The sequence below is a fragment of the Carassius gibelio genome, chromosome A1, assembly GCF_023724105.1.
Source record: "Carassius gibelio isolate Cgi1373 ecotype wild population from Czech Republic chromosome A1, carGib1.2-hapl.c, whole genome shotgun sequence".
Classification (NCBI taxonomy): domain Eukaryota; kingdom Metazoa; phylum Chordata; class Actinopteri; order Cypriniformes; family Cyprinidae; genus Carassius; species Carassius gibelio.
Window position 1 is genome coordinate 6,667,331 of NC_068371.1, and position 21,393 is coordinate 6,688,723.

At 34.2% G+C, this 21,393-nt stretch overlaps 1 protein-coding gene across 1 annotated transcript; it reads right to left on the minus strand.

Annotated features, from left to right (window-relative positions):
* Positions 1-332: 332 nt before the first annotated feature.
* Positions 333-4,070, minus strand: LOC127942189 (uncharacterized). Its single transcript, XM_052537874.1, has 5 exons — positions 3,974-4,070; positions 3,474-3,857; positions 3,202-3,339; positions 2,998-3,047; positions 333-1,311 (listed from the first exon to the last, which is right to left on the minus strand). The coding sequence occupies exons 1-5, from the start codon at positions 4,008-4,010 to the stop codon at positions 1,183-1,185; spliced, it is 738 nt and encodes a 245-aa protein (XP_052393834.1). The 5' UTR covers positions 4,011-4,070; the 3' UTR covers positions 333-1,182.
* Positions 4,071-21,393: the final 17,323 nt, after the last annotated feature.

The following is a 21,393-nucleotide window of genomic DNA, read 5'->3' on the forward strand; positions in this document are numbered from 1 at the left end:
ATGTAACTGGAGGCCAGTGTAAGGACCTGAGCACTGGTGTGATATGCTCAGATGTTCTGGTTCTAGTCAGAATCCTGGCAGCAGCGTTCTGGATGAGCTGCAGCTGTCTAATGGTCTTTTTGTGAAGGCCGGTAAGAAGACCATTACAATAGCCCACCCTGCTGGTGATAAAGGCATGAACAAGTTTTTCCAAGTCTTGACTGGAAACAAAACATCTAATTCCTACTACTTTTTTTTTTTTTTTTTTTTTTTTGATGATGATGATAGTATGCTGATTTAGTTACTGCTTTGACAAAAGTCCAAAGTGTTGTCTTGCAAAGACTGAAACCTGCTCTTTGAGATTAATTTTGCTTAATTTTGAGAGGCTGTTGCTATAAGTCAGGCTTCTGCAAACATTGCATGCAAACCAAATTTACCACAAACTCACCACATAAGCACTTGCACACATTAGCCTCTGTCCTACCTATTTCTGTCTCATAAGCACACAACCACGAAACTGAATGGAAAAATTGTGGTTAAGGTTATTATCTTTTCAACTGAGAATGAAATAAGATAATTTCTTGAGAAAAAACACAGACAGTGCAACTGAGTAAAACTCCTTTAAAAAGAAAATCTGATGATTTGAATACTTGATTAAAGTGTGATTTGATTTCAATTTGGTTTTAATGGTTCAACAAAATCAAATGTACAATTAGTAAATGGACAGATCAAAAATGCAGTCTGAAGGAAAATAACAAAAAGAAAAGGAGTTACTAAAGTGGGCATCTGTCTGTGCACTTGTCAAAAACTGTTATCCACACCTACCTATTTACCATAGAGTGTGTTTTGGGGAAATTGGGCTCATTGTAAAATTGAGTCAGATAAATGCTGTAGTCATTCGGTTTCAGAGAAATATACAAACATTAAACTAAACATCACATAACACAGGAAACCCACTTCTACATCCTGTTATTCAGGCCATCACTGTGTGCCCACAAAGACTGTTTTAAAGTCCTTTTATTAGAGAGAAGGAAATACTTGTACTGTACCAAATATCAGACTAATCAGACTTGTTTTAGTTTATAAAAAATCTAAAGTATCCAATTACATATCATTTACCTTCATGAAGTTCCATAATAATAAAATCTGCAACTTTTCTAATATTTAAAAAGTTTTATAATCCATTTCAGTTCTATTTTAGGTCTATTCAGCTTCCGTTCTGACCTGAGCATAAGTACTGAAGTCTGAACACTGCACTCGCTTTGTCTTGCGTTGTTTTTGTCTCTTAGTGATCACGTCCAAAGATGCATAACACACCTCTTCATCCATGCACTAAAATGAAAATGAAAAAAAAATAATAATTATATATATATATATATATATATATATATATATATATATAGTTGCAATCAAAATTATTCAACCCCCTTGACATGCAATGCATTTTGCTGCAGACAACAACATTTTATGAAAGCAAATCAACAAGGGAATCAGTAAACTATTAGAGAAAGTTTCTTAATACACATTTGATTCCGAGAATAACATTGATGAATCATGATAAAAGTCAAATTGGGTCTAAACGTTCATGTTCAAAATTATTCAACCCCCAAAAGTCAAATTTTGTGCAGAATCTTTTATTCTTTAAAACTATCAATAAATGCAGCCTACCTCTCTACTGCAGTCTTAGCTCAGTCCTTGCCGGATAACGTTTTCAGATCACTGATAATTTTTGGTTTTAACACTGTTTTCTTCAAATTCAACCAAATATTTTCAGTGAGAGTTAAATCTGGAGACTGGACGGGCCACTCAAGTACATCCAATGAATGATCCCTGAAAAAGCATAAGTAGATTTGGATGTATACTTTGGGGTTGCTGTCCTGCAAGAAAGTCCACTGATCATCAGCATCCGTCTTTGCAACGAAGGCATCAAAATTCTTGCCAAAATGGTCTGATACTTCAAAGAATCCATGATATCCTTCATTCAGTCATGATTTTCACTTCTTGCAACAGTAAAACACCCCCATAACATGACTGGTCCACTTCCAAGTTTGATCATGGAGATGGTGTTCTTCTGTTTATAAGCTTTGCCTTTTTTGTATTGATATACGGCTGATCCATGGGTCCAAAAGTTCCAGTTTGTTCACATCGCTCCATAAAACATGCTTCCAGAGCTCCAGTTTTACCCACATGAATTTCAACATGTTGAATTTGGCCTTTTATGTTCTTTGTGGTCAAGAGTGGCATTTGGCAAGATGCCCCAACACGAAGGTCATTCTTGTCTAGTGCTCTTCTAATACCCTGCATTGGAAATGTTTTTCCTTCCTTCATCTTGCAGGTCTTTAGCTTTACATTGCAGGTTTGTCTCAGTTGCCATGATCACATTTATTATGATACTGTGCTTTTCTTCAACACCCTCAAATGTTTTCTGGTAAAGCACATTTTAAGCTAAGGGATAAGACTGCCAGTAGTGTCTTTAGGAACTTTGAATGTCTTGGAAATATTTTGTAAGAAAACTATAAGTACATGTAAGTACACTCACTGTAAAATAAAGTGCAACCTATATTTTTGTAGCCGTAGACTTTTTAGAGAGAACTGTTGAATCTTCATTTTTGCTACTCACGGCAGCATATGCATGGGTTGTACAGGTATGTATGTATGTATGCCTGTGTAACACCTTAAGCTAATTCTGTTTTTAGTAGTTTCAAAATGCTTAATTGTGTTTTAGGAAAATTTTGTTCCCCGCCAAAAAAAAAAAAAAAAAAAAAATGTTACTTAAAAACAGCAGTGTTGGGGGTTGAATAATTATGACATAGCTGTTATTTAAAAATCCTGTAACTCAAAAATATGACATTATATGTTGACATTATCACTTTGAATATGCCAGTAAAATGTTATAGATGCAATTTTTATAAAATCCGGAATCTTCAGAAAAGCTTGCATTTGTAAAGTACTGCAGTCTCTGAAGAATTGAATAATTAAAGAGAGAGAAGGAGTCTTTGATATTCATATTTTACATACCTCAGCTGTATTTCTACCTTTTAACTTGTCTTTTTGATCTGTCACAGCATCTACAATGGATTGTTAAATTAGAACAACAATTACATACATGGTTTAAAGTTTATGCAATTTTGGTAATTTTGAGTGTATGCTTTGCCATAAAAGTTATGCTAATTGCCAAAGGCTGATGAATACACAATGTTTTGTGAATTAGTGAAAGATTACCTGTAGTTTTCTTACAACAGAGGCAGAACAAACAGATGGAGAAGAGGAGAACACACACCGGACACACACTGAACAGCAGCGTCCAGCAGAGCACACAGTCAGGAGGAGCGGAGGGTTCAGAACAGGAAGTCACTTGTTCTAGATTAACACAAATGTATCAATGAATGTTAATAAACATATTTTTGTTCTATTCATCTTGATTTTTCACAGAGGAAGTTAAAGTTTTTTAGAATTACACAATGTAGTAATGACTTACAGAAGTGTTTTCTTACCTTCCAGAGAGAGACGAGTTGTTCGGTTTCCATAATAGTACACTTCTGATGAGGAGATGATGCCTTTGTCATCTTTGTTTACCCTTCTCTCTAGTTCTGCACAGTAGTACAGTCCCAGATCAGAGTCACTGATGTTGGAAATATGTAGATCATAAGAATTACTGTAGCGGTTGTAGATAGAGCTGAAACGCTGAAATATCTTCAGTTTCCATTGCCAAAAATTTATTATGAGAGAGGGTTGATTTTCATGAGAGCAGTTTCTTATCCATACAATGAGGGAACCAGAAGTTAGAGAGCGATCACAGTAGAGAGTGATGTTGTCTCCTGGTCTGACTTTCATCTCCACTTCTTCTCCATAGATTCTTGTCTGATGGAAGAGTAAAACTGTAAAAGAACAAAACAACTTTATAAAACGCTTCAAATTGTACTATTATATAAAAATATGCACAGTAATGACATTTCATTTAAAAAAACAGCTGAAGAAGTATAATTTTTCTTACACATAAGCACAATGAGAGCAGCTCTTAATCTCTCCATCTTAGTGGGTGATTGTGAATAAATGACACTGGTAAGGGTCTTAATGTAGACGTCAGATCTCATCTGATTGGTTCATGTCAGCGGAAAGTTTTACCTAAAGCGGAGTGCATCACGAGGGGCTGGCAGTAAACTGAGTTGTTGTTTGGACGTACAAAGAGTAAGAGCAGTTTTAACCAGTCACTAGATACTTTATAGAATTTTATTTTCCTATTTGGCTTTGCGATCAGCCACCTGATTTGTTCAAATGTAAGATTTGTTTATCTAGTATTTTTGAGCAATATCTTTGATTCAGACTTGCAGATAAGCATTAACAAAAAGCAAATATAAATAAGGTGCTTTACATTTCACATTCAATCAGTCAGTCAGTTCATGCCTTTCATGTGTGTCTAGTCTTTTGAATCAAAATTCAACTGCAAAATTCATTCTTTGTTTTATTGAAATAGGTTCAGTTCAACATCGAAACATGTAAAAACAGGAAACCCACAAGCCTTTTATTCAGACCACTTACAAACACTTCACATTTGCAACACATCACAAGATGTTCTCTTCACTTCTCTAGTTGATCATTGGTCAGCAGGAACAAATGTTTCCATTACCTTATTGTGGTTTTGTGTGTTGCACAAGAGAAGCTTGCTTAAAGCACTGTGTCTAATGCTCTACCGTACACACACACACACACACAAAAAAAGGTTCTTCAGTGGTTCTTTGAGGAGGTTGAGGAGCAATATAGCACGACTGCTGTACATAAAGAAGCAATTAAACCAGACATTAAGTTTTTTAACTGTGTTTGCACTTGGATGGGATTAATGCAGAACACAAATTCCAAGTGTGGGTTACCATACTTGCCCACACCTCACTTCACTATACTCCACATTTTGTAATTGCAGTAAATTAAACTTAATTTACTAATTGCACATCAGTATGGTACATATATATATATATATATATATATATATATATATATATATATATATATATATATATATATATATATATATATATAAATATATATATATATATATATATATATATATATATATACACACACACATACATACATACACAGACACACAACAGACAGAAAACACAATATTTTTTAATCAACACACAAAAAAAAAAAAAACTGAAAGATTTCTCTGTAACTCAGTTACACATATAAAAGTAAAATAAAAGGAATGTTAAGTTAAGTTTTATCTCATTTATTGTGATATTAATATGCTGTGCGCGTTTAAACGGGACAACATTTTTCCCTCAGACGATATTTTCTTTGACTTACGGTGCAGACATGGAGGTTTTAACAAAGAGAGCACTGAAAGTAAGTTTTTTATGTCATTTACATATGTATTTTATGACATTATTTTATAACAATATTTTTGTGCTGTGCAATCCAAAATTTTTCTCAAAGCCTTAATTTTCTTTGATTTGTGATACTGAAAGACGAGAAGAAGAGAAGTTGTTACTTTTTGGAAAACCCCAAAAGTAAAAAATGTAAATTAGTATATAATATAACTAATATAATAACCCAGATATTATGTAGCAAATTCTTGAAAGTCTATTGCATTAGATATTGTGGAGATGAGATACTTTAGTTATAGAATAATAATTACATAAATGGGTTATTAGTCTAAATTTCTCAATATCAATATCAGCCACACCTTAATTCAGCTTCAAACAGAATTACTGCAATAACCCTCTAATAACTCTATAATCTAGATTTCTCTGTCAGACTAGTGTTTCTGCAAAGTGTGGAATGGATTTTATGTTGGACTGAAGAGTAAAACCCTTTTTGTAGAAACTATACGCCACCTAGTCATTTCAATAACATATCTAATAGGCCCAGAAACACACATACATACCCACTTTCTCACACCATAAACAACAACATTACATGAATATGCTCCTGCCTCATATGCTCTGTTATACTTGTCTTTGTTAGTATATCGTTTAAGACTTTAATGATTTGACAAACACAATTAGGAAGAGAGAACCAATTTAAAACAATTTATTTAATTGTAATGTAACTTTCACATAGATGTGTGTTTTAAAAATATTATTCAAAAAATGAATGGAATGTAACAAACATTTGGATATGTTTTAGACATTTTCACAGATTATACAAAAAGCAAACCCACACTGCCCTCCTCTGGCCAATAGTAAATCTAAACACACTGAATGATCTAACCAACAAAATGAGTAGATTTCAGAAATATGATAACAGATCATGGCCAAGTGAAAATGCATTATCATACTTTAAAACAGGGGCTGGAGCTCTGCAGTGATTAGATATAACCCTAATTTTAACACACCTAAACACGGCTTATTTGAAAACTGCATGATATGCGAGTTGGAGCAGGGTTAGAACAAAACTCCATCCCTCCACTTAACTAAATGGAAAATTTGTGGTTAAGATTTATATCTTTTTAACTGAGGATTAAACAAGACCATTTCTTGAAAATAACACAGACAGTACAATGGAGTAAAACTCCTTTGAAGAGAAAATCTGATGCTTTGAATACTTGATGTTTAGTGTGATTTGATTTCAATTTGATTTTAACTGATTTTAACTTTAACTTGTAACTTGTAATCAAATGTACAGTTCGTAAACAGGCAGATTAAACATGCACCAGTCTGAAGAAGAAGAAAAACAACAACTACTAACTAAAGTGGGCATCTGTCTTTTTTCATTATAGTACTAAGCTGTTTTCAAAACACAGTAACATACACTGTAAAACCCGACAAGTTAACTCAACTCAAATCGTTTGAGTAAACTGATTGCCTTGACTGTAATACCCGACAAGTAAACTTAACTCAAACGGTTTGAGTAAACAGATATCCTTAAGTTATGTTAACTCAAACCGTTTGAGGAAACCGATTGCCTTAAACCGTTTAAGTTGAAAAAACTAACAGTTATGAGTACTCTGAACTTAATTCAGTTGAGTTCACTGAAAGAAGATATACATTGCAATTAAGTGATTAAGTGATTAATTGACTGATAATTGAGCTTTAGTGATGAACACCTGCTGTTAACAAACAGAATCACTGAAGAAAAGAGAGAAAGGAACAACAGCTGACTTCAGACACAGCCTAACTCAAACCTGACAAGTTATGTTAACTCAAACCGTTTGAGGAAACCGATTGCTTTAAACCGTTTAAGTTGAAAAAACTAACAGTTATGAGTACTCTTTACTTAATTCAGTTGAGTTCACTGAAAGATATATATTGCAATTAAGTGATTAACTAAGTGCTGATTGAGAATTAGTGATGAACAGCTGCTGTTAACAAACAGAATCACTGAAGAAAAGAGAAACACAAGAACTACTACAACTGACTTCAGACACAGACTTAGATGAAATCAACTGAAATAAAATACATGAAATCTCTCAAGATCTGATTAAACAAACCCACAAACAGCATCACCAGCTCCACTTATTAATAACCAGACTGACTTTATTTCTGTCATTTCTACAGAAGATCTTATTGAGAATGAACTAAGGTTTAGATGTTGATTTATTGTTTCATTTGAAGTAACCATGTTAGAGATCAGTGTTTGCTTTAGTTGGGCTCTTGACCCTTGATTTCTGTCTTAGTCTTTTCTCTGGCTGTTATAACTGTGTGTTTCTAAAACACATTTGTTGTAACTCAAAAGCCCAGAAGAAATGCCATCAGGTGTTAACCTGTACCTAGGTGTAGGTTGTTATACTTTATAAAGGTGATGGTAATTATTCATTATTATTCACAGTTATTGATCCATGCAGAGTCTAATCTCTGATGTGTAATTAGTAGAAGTGGACCTAGTAAAAATGACACTAAGAGCCAGTGATTCTGTAATATTCAATTAATATTAAAATGACTTCATAAACATTTTGTACACATTCTTTTGTCTTCTATGCCAGTAACTGGTCAAATACAGACATCAATTATCAGAATATGAACCTCTACAATGGTGACAAAAAAACATGCTGCAATGCATGCTGGGTACTATTGTAGAACAAAACTCATCCATGGCGCCCAGCATGCTCTGCAGGATTTTTTTTTTTTTTATGGTCACCATTGTTGAGGTTCATATTCTGATTATTGATGTCTGTGTGTGACTAATTGACACCGTAGAAGTCCAAACTGATTGGAAAGTCTTTGTATTAACGGATTATCACAGAACCAATCAATCAAATTACATAACACTTACTTCATCAGAGATTAGACTTCTTATGAATCAATAATTGGTGATTATCACCAATATAAAGTATAACAACCTACACCTAGATACAGGTTAACACCTGATGGCATTTCTTCTGGGCTTTCGAGTTACAACAAATGTGTTTTAGAAACACACGGTTATAACAGCCAGAGAAAAGACTATGACAGGAATCAAGGGTCAAGAGCCCAACTAAAGCAAACACTGATCTCTAACATGGTTACTTCAAATGAAACAATAAATCAACATCTAAACCTTAGTTCATTCTCAATAAGATCTTCTGTAGACGTCTGACAGAAATAAAGTCAGTCTGGTTATTAATAAGTGGAGCTGGTGATGCTGTTTGTGGGTTGTTTAATCAGATCTTGAGAGATTTCATGTATTTTATTTCAGTTGATTTCATCTAAGGCTGTGTCTGAAGTCAGTTGTAGTAGTTCTTGTGTTTCTCTTTTCTTCAGTGATTCTGTTTGTTAACAGCAGCTGTTCATCACTAATTCTCAATCAGCACTTAGTTAATCACTTAATTACTTAAATGCAAAGTTTTAAAACTTACAGGGTTTAAATCAAGGCAATCTGTTTACTCAAACGATTTGAGTTAAGTTAACTTGTCGGGGTTTACAGTGTACTGAGCATGTGAATATAATGAACATGTGCTTTAAATTAGGCAATATTTCACATGGTGCTAATACAGATGTGGCTTTCTCAATAATTCCTCAACAAACATGAAGCACAACCACATATCAGCCTACTTCATGTATCAGAAATTAAGCAGATGTCTGTTATTCAGGGTCTTCAGCACTGGGAGCTGTCCAGTGTGCTGAATCTCTTCTAAAAAAAATAATAATAAAATAAAACTTGCAGTAGTTCATATTAATGGGATGCATTTCATCTTTTAAAATCCAAATATAGCTTCAAGCTGAGATAATGGGCACAAACCCCAGCGCCACCCCAGTGGCATCAGGAAAACAGACAGAAATCTGATTTCTGCCCCACATTTTGGATTGCTAAACTGTTTGCTCATTAAACTTCTGCAAATGGACTCCTACACAGCCTCATGCCCATGGGCACACAAATGGGCGCAAATGCATTTTCTAATTAAGCGATGTGCCGCTGGACGGGAAAATTAGCATTGAGCCGGGTGTATGATAGGGCCCAAAGACTATATTCCATATATGGAAACATAATTTATTTTATAAGTAAAACACTATTACTAATGTAAAATCTTTTTATTTGTCAATTCGTATATATGTGTGTGTGTGTGTGTGTGTGTGTGTGTGTGTGTGTGTGTAATGAAATATCCGGCGAATGTAACCTCAGGAGGACAAATACACAGAAAAGTTTGATTTATTATTGTCAGATACGAGCTGCATATGTTTTTTTTCTATGTCTGTAAGGTGATAATGCAACTTTCTTGATTTTGTGGAGAGACAGCCTCACATACATCTGAAAATGTTCCGCATATGTCTGTTATTCAGTCCGTTCAGCACCAGGAGCTGTCCAATGTGCTGAATTTCTATACTGGTTCTCCACATCTTGAATGTGAAAAATCTTTTCTAAATAAATTCACTGTGTTCCATAATTGCAAGATCAGTGTGTGATGTGACAAGAAAATGTAATTTTTTTATTAAATGAAGAATGTTTAATATGCATTTCCTTATCCGTCTTAAACAAGTTTTCCAGTAAATAGGAAACTCCATTAGATGTTTTTGTCACGGAAGCTGCATGTACAAAGATTTTATTTAAAAAGATGGTAATTACATTACATTTATAAAATTGTAAAATAATTCAGATTTTTTCAACACTGTAAAAAATGTCAACCTGTTTTAATTGAAACCCCAAGTTTAATAAGCAACTTTGCCTAAATACATTTTAAAAACATGATATAAACAAAAACTTCAAGATCAAAACAGCATGGCATATTTTAAATTATTTAAAAGGCAGTAAGTCACTTGTCACAAAGCTTAGCATAAGTATAGCATACATTTAAGGAAACTAAGTTAGAATTTATTTATTTTATTTTGTTTATTTATTTTGCCCAAAGGTGGAGCTGTAAAAGTGGCACTTGATAGCAAAAAATTTTGGGGTGCTAAAACAGTTATGTTTTCATAAAGTGATAAAAAAAAAATCTGATTATATTCAGAAGTTTAAATGTCATACCTAAGCATTTGTAGTAATAAACATACTAGAACTGCAGGTCGTTCTGTGTCTATGCTTACAGTTTTTCTAAGTTGCTTTATTACATTTCTCGAATCGTCCTTGACATTTGCAAAACAGTAAGTGCATTTCTCAAAACAGCTTGTACAAATATGGATTACCTGCAAAAGCCAGTCTCTTGTTCAAAATCAAATCAAAAATAAATATCTGTGTCAATGAACATGTCAGTCCCATCAGAATGACAAGTCCTTCTTTCATAGCTTATGGATAAGACAGTCAAATCGCCATGTTGTAGTCGTGTTGTCAATATAACAGTGTACTCTGGAGGGATATTCTGGTGTAAACTACTGTATTGAACACTATGCCATATGCTTATGTATTTCATATATCCATTTCAAAAGTATGTGGGATACTGGCTGAAAGAGACTGGATAGATTTCCAAGCTACAATTTTACTAGTGATCTGACCAAATACAGTTTTTCTCAGTCACTTTGGTGCATTTCTCAAATCAGAAATGAAATTCTCAAAACTACTTGTACAACCTCCACATCATCTAGTCATTTATACACAATCATAAAACCAGTTTCTCATTATTTTGAACAAGTTGTGATTGCTTTTGTACATTCATGCAATTGATTATGCACATTTATCTGCGGTTTCCTACATTATCAGTTGCTAATGTCATGTTGCTCAAAATGTATTATATAGTTTGTTCAAAAGATAGACGAGTTGTCATGTTTCCATACACTGTAAAACCCGACAAGTAACTTAACTCAACTAGTAACTTAACCGTTTGAGTAAACAGATATCCTTAAAAACCTGACAAATTAGGTTTACTCAAACCGTTTGAGGAAACCGATCGCCTTAAACCATTTAAGTACTCTGAACTTAATTCAGTTGAGTTCACTGAAAGAAGATTTACATTGCAATTAAATAATTAAGTGATTAATTGAGTGATAACTGAGCATTAGTGATGAACACCTGCTGTTAACAAACAGAATTAATGAAGTCAAGTTATGTTAACTCAAACCATTTGAGGAAACAGATTGCCTTAAACCATTTAAGTTTTAAAACTAACAGTTATAAGTACTCTTTACTTAATTCAGTTGAGTTCAGAAAAGAAGCTATACATTGCAATTAAGTAATTAAGTGATTAACTAAGTGAAATAAAATACATGAAATCTCTCAAGATCTGATTAAACAACCCCACAAACAGCATCACCAGCTCCACTTATTAATAACCAGACTGACTTTATTTCTGTCAGACGTCTACAGAAGATCTTATTCAGAATGAACTAAGGTTTAGATGTTGATTTATTGTTTCATTTGAAGTAACCATTTTAGAGATCAGTGTTTGCTTTAGTTGGGCTCTTGACCCTTGAGTTCTGTCTTAGTCTTTTCTCTGGCTGTTATAACCATATGTTTCTAAAACATATTTGTTGTAATTCAATAGCCCAGAAGAAATATCATCAGGTGCTAACTTGTATCTAGGTGTAGGTTTTTATATGTTATATCGGTATATGAGAATCATCAATTATTGATCTGTATGGAGTCTAATGTCTGACGAAGTAGGTGTTGTGTAATTAGTTAAAGTGACACTAAGAGCCAGTGATTCTGTGATAATCAGTTAATATAAAAATGACTTTCAAAACTTCTGAACACATACATTCTTCTTCTATGCCAGTAGATGGTCGAACACAGACATCAATAATCAGAATATGAACCTCTACAATGGTGACGAAAAAACATGCTGCAATGCATGCTGGGTACTATTGTAGTACAAAACTCATCCATGGCTCCCAGCATGCTCTGCAGGAATTTTTTTGTTTTTTTTATGGTCACCATTGTTGAGGTTCATATTCTGATTATTGCTGTCTTTGTGTGACTGTTTGACACCGTAGAAGACCACACTGTTTGAAAAGTCATTCATATTAACTGATTATCACAGAACCACTTCCTCTTAGAATCACTTTTATGATAATCAATCAAATTATACAACACTTATTTCATCAGCGATTAGACTCCGTATGGATCAATAATTGATGATTATCATCACCGATATAAAGTTTAACAACCTACACCTAGGTACAGGTAAACACCTGATGGCACTTTTTCTGGGCTTTTGAGTTACAACAAATGTGTTTTAGAAACACACGGTTATAACAGCCAGAGAAAAGACTAAGACAGAAATCAAGGGTCAAAAGCCCAACTAAAGCAAACACTGATCTCTAACATGGTTACTTCAAATGAAACAATAAATCAACATCTAAACCTTAGTTCATTCTCAATAAGATCTTCTGTAGACGTCTGACAGAAATAAAGTCAGTCTGGTTATTAATAAGTGGAGCTGGTGATGCTGTTTGTGGGGTTGTTTAATCAGATCTTGAGAGATTTAATGTATTTTATTTCAGTTGATTTCATCTCTGAAGTCAGTTGTAGTAGTTCTTGTGTTTCTCTTCTTTTCAGTGATTCTGCTTGTTAACAGCAGCTGTTCATCACTAATTCACAATTATCAGTCAATTTATCACTTAATTACTTAAATGAAAAGTTTTTAAACGTACATGGTTTAAATCAAGGCAATCGGTTTACTCAAACGGTTTGAGTAAAGTTAACTTGTCGGGTTTTACAGTGTGGGTTTTCTTTTCGCACAGTAGTACTCCCTCAACCGAAACACAGAAGTTTGTAATATGTATTTCATAGGTTTTACTGGAGCTGTTGAGCACAAAACTAAAACGTGGAAACTTCACCATGAGTATTTCTGAAGAATCTATGAGCAGAGATGGCTGATGCTCATGTGAGCAGTTTCTCAACCAAACACTGAATGATCCTGATGGTATGACACTTTAGGACAACTAGATTAAACACTGAACGATCCTGATGGTATGACACTTTATGACAACTAGATTAAACATTTTGCATTTATTGACTTATACAATTATCTAATAGATGTTTTGGGGGGTAAGACTGTTGCAAAGAAATACAATACATTTTGAGCAACATGACAATGTAGGAAACCACAGATAAATGTGCATAATCAATTGCATGAATGTACTAAAGCAATTTAAACTTGTTCAACAGAATGAGAAACTGGTTTTATGATGTTTATGAATGACTAGATGATGTGGAGGTTGTTCAAGTAGTTTTGATAATATCATTTCTGATTTGAGAAATGCACCAAAGTGACTGAGAAAAACTGTAACACCTTGAAGGTAACCTTTTTCAACATGCTTCTTTCTGTTTTTGTTTTCACACTTACATTCATCCGCATGTCCAGCATGAAGCCACACCAGGTTAAACACAAACACTTTCATGATGTTCAGTGTTGCATGCTCAAGTGGAAACATTTGTGGTTTGTACTCTCGCCTTCATTTTCACGAACAGTAAAACACGAGTCAGCAGTTTCAGCACCACAAAGAAAAAAAAGGCTATTTACCACTGATATATAACTACTCCTGTAACAATTTATATTAAATACAATTATTCTACTATAATATATATATATATATATATATATATATATATATATACACATTGTCACAGTAGAGAGTGATGCTGTCTTCTGCTTTAACTCTCATGTCCACTTCTGCCCCAAAGACTCTCTGCTGTTCACAGAACAAAACACCTCCAAAAGAAAATACAAGTTCAAATACATGAAAGAGGACTGTCAATCAAATCAATACAATGGCATGCAATATAACATATCAAACACAAATATGGACATACACACAAATATGATGACTATAACTTTTTATCGCTCCATCTCATTGACCGAAAATGATGAGGACATGGTGTGAATGGCCTGGTTCATTGTGGTGCGAGGTATTTATGCTAAGGAGCTTTGAAATCTCTTGTTGGGGTTGAGATTTGAGGCTTTTCTCATTCTGGTCATTTGTTCCACTTATTTCTTCCTTTTGAAACACACTTTGACTGAATTTAGAATAGTGAACCCAGTATAAATTCATGTTATTTTTTGGTATGGTAAAGTGATCATTTTTACAAATACAGCTGTGTGTGAGACTTTGAAAGAGGCTCAGAAGCCATATACTGTATAGTCAAACAAATGGTAAAATTATAATGACATATAATTGTTTGTTTTTACAATATGTGACAATAGAGATGACCTGAAGTGCTCAGCGCCATAATGGGTTTCCTGTTTTGAATCTTTTTAACTACATGGCTATTGTTTTCATCAACAACTAAAACCATGATAATTCCCTGTATATGTTAGGAGAATGCACTTACTTAAAGACATTTGTTGACATGTGTTCCGAAAAGTTGTTGGAAATCTATTTTTGTTACTGGCTGTGACCACAAAGCTTTCCATTCAGTTACTAGTGCACTTAAACAGAAGCTTGTGGTTTCCTTTTATACCGTAGCATGTCTAAATTGTGTTTCAGCTCAGCTCAGGGCGCTGGCTAAAAACATCTAACCACTGGTCAGAGCCTTCTCATACTACCTAGAGCTCTGCTCATACTACTGCTGTTGAGAGTGAGATGTGTCTGGGCTCCGTGATTGTAATGCAGGATTTGGAAGAGGTTATTTCACAAAAACTCCCTTCCCCACTAATTCTGCACAACCATGATGGTGTGTTCACACTTGACATGTTTGGTTTGATTAAAACTAACTCTGATGCAATTGCCCTGTTAATGCAGTTCATTTGAGTATGTGTGTACGCTGCCATGCGACCCTTGTTTCACACCAAACAAGTGGCCTCGGTCCACTTCTAAACTGGTGTGGTCCAAATTTAATACGCACACAACACGTACCAAATACTTCTTAACAAACCAAAAACAGGAAGTAGTGAAAATAAATGAGTCTTTTTGTGACATTATTTGACAATGCCAATTGGCGGTGTATCTCAAACAAAATGGTGAAAAAAATTTGTGAAAATAAAATCACGTATAGTACACGCAACAATGAGCGTGCTTAGTCCAGTATACGGCATTAGGTGTATTCAACTTAAAGCAGCACTAAAAAGACTGATCGTGAATGGGTACTTTGATGTCATATACCGATCAGTATGTGCATCACTGTTTGTCAAGTCAAACACACCTTTTGTTTGGGGTGTTCAGTGAGTTCGGTTATGATGTATACGTCATTCAACCAGACCAATCAGGTAGTGAACATATCACTACGCTTTTAGGTTCCATTTAGGTTCGTTGTCAAAAATGCCAGTGTTAATCCTAAGCGGACCAGGACCAAATTTATCATTTGGGGACAGAAGAAGACAGCGCTGGTAGCATGTCATGAGGTATCTGAAGTGAATGGAGCCTCGGAGCTGAGTGGGGGCCATGTCAACAAGATTGACCCCCAACATACCCAGCCCCCCTAAATTTGGAACATTATCCAAATTTCGTGGCAGGGGAAGTCGTGGCCTTATGGTTAGAGAGTCGGACTAGCAATCGAAAGGTTGTGAGTTTGAGTCTCGGGCCGGCAGGAATTGTGAGTGGGGGGAGTGCATGTACAGTTCTCTCTCCACCTTCAATACCACAAATTAGGTGCCCTTGAGCAAGGCATCGAACCCCCAACTGCTCCCTGGGCGCCGCAGCATAAATGGCTGCCCACTGCTCCGGGTGTGGGTTCATAGTGTGTGTGTGTGTGTGTGTGTGTTCACTGCTTTGTGTGTGTGCACTTCGGATGGGTCAAATGCAGAGCACAAATTCTGAGTATGGGTCACCATACTTGGCTGAATGTCACGTCACTTTCACTTTCATACCACACAATTTTGGGTGCAATGCAAAGTTTGTCCTGTGGATGGCAGCAATGTAAAAACACATCACCAGCTGCAAAATTTAAATCTGCATTCGTTTTCACAGCACTGCACATTAAAGCCAGTCACACACAATTGTGTTGAGCTTATGAATGCAATGGCCAATCACAGGCGTTCAGATGAGTCATCACTGAAACACCAGAGTTTCTTGTTCAGTGCGGTACTCACTGACTGTATTATGCTCTCTAGAGAATTATCTCTGTGCAGATGTGCATTCGAATTTCAGTAAGATATTAATTTCACAATGTAAACAGCTGCATTGGTTTCAATGGGAGTTTTTGACAGTACTTGAACTCTGGATAGACTGAAGTCAGTGATAATATAAATCTTCTTTCCTCTCTTTTTGTCCCATGAAAGGGTTATAATTAGTAACTTTTATTGTTTTAATTAAATTCACATTAAATACAAAGTCAGTCATATTCAAAATATTTAATGTGATGACACCCGTATCTGCTAGCTACTTAAGTAAAAAGATGGTGTTTTATGTATAGTTAATAGATTACACTATTAGGCTACTTTTCCCATTGCCCATTACTGATGAACTAACATAAGCTATAAAGGTAGAAAATGCATTTACTTACACATATTATACAGGTACATTTAAAAAAAAAAAAAATTATATCATGAAAAAGTTCTTTATGTTTTGTAATTTAATTCAAAAAAGCTAAATAAAAATTATTAAATTTTTCAAAAATAAAAATAAAAAATGCAATATCTCAGGAAAAAATTATATTCAATTTTGAGATTGATTAGTTTGATTAATCTTGAGTATAAATACTGGGTACCTCCTGTGCTAGTTTAGAACAAGCAACCACAGTATACTGACTTGACAGTTGTCCAGAAGACAATCATCGACACACTCCACAAGGAGGGTAAGCCACAGAAGTTCATTGCTGAAAGGGCTGGCTTTTTACAGAGTGCTGTATCGAAATATATTCATAGAAAGTTGACTGGAAGGAAAAAGTGTTTTAGGAAAAGGTGCACAAGCAACAGGGATGACAACAGCCTTGGGAAGATTGACAGAGTTAATTTCACTCAGATTTTTTTGCTGTGTACCCACTTCAACACTTGGGCCCAAAATAGGAAATATGTCATGTAAGTAAACAAGCGATCAAGAGAAAAGTGTGGGTACTGGGACAGATTGCAGATCTCAACATTTCTGCCCCCATGTGGTGACGTTATACCTGTAAGTTTAAACAGCTTTTAGGATATTATTGACTGTTTAGTGAACATACTGTGCATTTCTAAAAGTAAGCTTTCTCCTGGTCTCCTGGTCTGACTTTCATCTCCACTTATTCTCCATAGATTCTTGTCTGATGGAACAGTAAAACTGTAAAAGAACAAAACTACTTTGTAAAACATAATTATACAAAAAAATATCCATAGTAGTGGCACTATTGTTCAAAAAACTATCAAAAAATACTGACAAAGTATATTTGTACTTACACATGATGCATGATGAGAGCAACTCTTGACCTCTCCATCTCAGTGATTGATTGTGAATAACTGACACTGGTGAGGGTCTCAATGCAGATGTAAGCTTTCATCTGATTGGTAAAGATAAATGGAAAGTTTCCCCTAAAATGGCCTGAGTCATGAGGGGCTGGCAGTAAACTGAGCTGCTCTCTGTATGAAAGAAGCATGAGCACAGACTTAACCACACACCAGTCACCTTATATACTTTTTTGCTCTGATTTGGCCTTATGATCAATCACCTGACCTGAAATTTAACTGTACTTTAGATTATTTGATTGATATGTTTAGCCGTATCTTTGTTTCAGACATGCAGATTATCATCCTTATTTGAGACATTTTATACTTTACATTTTACATGCAATCAGCTAGTCAGTTCATGCCTGTCATGAGTGTATAATCTTTTTAATCAAACTGCACATGCACAATTCATGAGATTCTTTGTTTTATTGTAATAGGTTCAGTTCAGTATAAACATGTCAAAACAGAAACACACACGTTTTTCATTCAGAGTGCTCACAAACACTACACATTTGCAACACATCATGAGACTCTCTCTTCCCATCTCTTAGTTGATCATCGGTCACCGAGCTCATGTTTCCATTACCTTTGTGTGGTTTTAAGCGTAGGTTAGATTGCACATTAATTCTAATTTATTAAGATTAACCCCTTGAGACGTATCATCTCGTTTTCAAGGGGGTCCTTACAATGAAACACAATTACACAATTACACATATTTGAAAGAGAGAAGTACTTGCTCAAATAACTTCTGCTAATGCTCTGTGGTAAAACTGACACTGACAAATGTCCATCAAGATGAAATTAGCTATGTTAAATTATGAGGCAGAATAAGAGATTTTTGAAAAACTGTAATTTAACAGTAAACTCCGTATTGTTTTTTTTGTCAGTTTAATTTAGTAACATGAAGTGTGTGTGTGATAATGTATAAAATTATCATGGATTTTAATTGATCCAATAAAATACATATTTATGAAATTAGAAATACATCATTTGAATAAATGAAAAATGTATCAATATTAAAAAATAATAATAATTTGAACTTGACAAAAAATGAACATGTTAAAATGACCAAAAATAAAGTAAACATTTTCAAGGAGGACAGTCACAGACTACTGGAAACTTTTGTGATTAGACCTTTACCTTAGAAAAAAGAGATGATTGGACTCTGTGAGCATTGAATTCACACACAAAAACCACTTCTTACATCCTGTTAAAGCCACTGTTGCATTTTGTAATATAACACCTGCTTACAATGTTCACCATATCAGTCTGCTCAAGCAAATGCTGTCTCTGTCCTGCCATTGAAGACCAGGCCAGTAAGTTTCAGTATTATTATGACAGTTCATCCAAAAAGAGGCTGTAGTGTAAGTCTTTTTTTTTTTTTTTTTTTTTTTTTTGTAAGTCTATATTTCATAAAAGCATTCCCAGACTTCTGTGTTTTTAGGCAAGAATCGGTCCTGATAAAATGGTTTGTTGGTAACTGATATTGACGTCATCGTCTGTAATTGTAAGGAAGACCAGACTAGTTTGGACTATTAGCCACTAGATGGAGCCATTGGGTGATCATACATTTTTTACTCTTTTGAGCTGTATTCATATTCATAAACACTATCATAACTTAGAGAAACTATTATTTTTTTTTCATTGTAAACATTCGAAAGCATGTGCTCATTACTGGTTGAACAGCAATAATTTGACCAATTATATCCAAATTTATTTTGAGATATATATTCATATTATATCTGCACATAAACTCAAACACTTATGGTACTTTACACTTGTTTGGGACATCTGATTGATAGTCGGGCTGATATATAAGAAGCTTTGAATACAATTCAGAACATGTAAAAAAATAAATAATAATAATTATTTTTAAATAATTAAAATTAATTAAGAACAAACAGTTAGATGATCTGCATAATCGTAATATTTATTAAAAGTAATTTACAATAAATTCTCAAATATATAAAGTGAGGACGGGAATGAAGAGAGAAACCGGACACACACTTAACAGCAGCGTCAAGCAGAGCACACAGTCTGATGCAGGAAGTGTGGCAATGGTGGTGGATTCATGCATAGATACTGCCTCTAAATTAAACAAATAATTTAAAATGCACAAAAATAATAATAACAGTCACAAATATCACTGAACAACACTTTTTATTTGGAACAACACTTCTAAAGAACTACTAGAACTTCTAGAGATGCTGGACTCTCTTTACTGCAAATGTAACCTGTGCACCCAACAAGAATGAATTCACACATTAAACAACAAACCACTTCCTACATTCTGTGGCCCCTTAAGACCACTTTATAATGTTTGCTAGCCTTCATGTGATATCTACATGAATAAGCTCAGTCAGTTATCCCTCTGAATTTACATCTTGATCACTGTTTTCTTTAATCATTTTCAAAACACATGATATGTAAGTGAACCTTTGCAATTGACAAACTTACAATAGCCAAATTCTCACATAAATGACTGTTAGTTCCATATATACACCACCTAAAAGATTAAATTATCAATTGATATATTATACTGAAACAAAAGGCATAGATCCAGACTAATGTCAAATTTTGAAAATATACATATACAATTTAAGCATTCTAATATTACTCATATTATCATATTACAGTGTCAGGAATCTCAGAAAAAGGGGTTGATGATTTAAGTACAGCTTGTACCATACATGAAACATAAAACATGTGAGTCTTATTGACATAAAAATAGGAAATCAAAGAAAAGTATGTTGTTTGTTGTATCCACCCAAATCTAAATTGCATTAATGCTATGAATCTTGTACAAAATATATATGACAGACAGACAAGTGTATGTTTGAGGGTCCTGTGGAAACTTTTGTGGTAGGTACTTACAGCTGACCACAAGAAGAGAGAGAAAGAGAAAGAGTAAGAGAGCGAGCATACGGTGGAGAGAAACCATTGTAACATCCTGTTGAACAACAACTCTTCATTTTGTTGCAGCAAAGATGCCCATTTTACTCATGTTAATGCTATACCTGTTGTCTTCATAGCTGTAAGAACCCAGAAAACTGAGTGCTGCACAACAAATAAAGTAATTGTGATTCAGGGCTGCAAAGAGACACTGAAGTCTGCATTAAGCTGCTGTTCCTCAATTATGCAGTTTGTTTTATGCATTTAACTTTATTTCACAGAAGGGCATACTGATAAATAACAAATTAAGGATGGATGGATTGATTGATTGATTGATTTTAATCAAATAAATTAAATCAAAAAGTTATATTAAATGTGTGAGTAATATTTCATATAATATTGTAAATACTGAAGCTTTTTTATGTAGTTTTTTATTTATTTATTTTTTTTTTTTCATTAAAAAAAAGAGGATTTACATGAGTGCAGTTTCTTATCCATACAATGTGGGAACCAGAAGTTACAGAGCGATCACAGAAGAGAGTGATGTTGTCTCCTGGTCAGACTTTCATCTCCACTTCTTCTCAATCAATCTGACTGAACAGCAAAACACCTGTAAAAGCATAAGATAATAATATAAAGCATTTCTGTTGATGCTGCCTTAAAAAATACACAGTAACAGCATTTTTGTTTCAGTAATTATTTGTAAATAATAATAATAATAATAATAATAACAGCAAATGAAAAATTATATTTTTATGAAGACTGCACTTTCCAGAGGCAGCATTGTCAGTCACACACAGGTGATACAGTTTATATATTTTTTCCACTAATTTCAGTAAAGTAACCATTATGTTCAAAAGTAATAAAGACATTACAGTAAT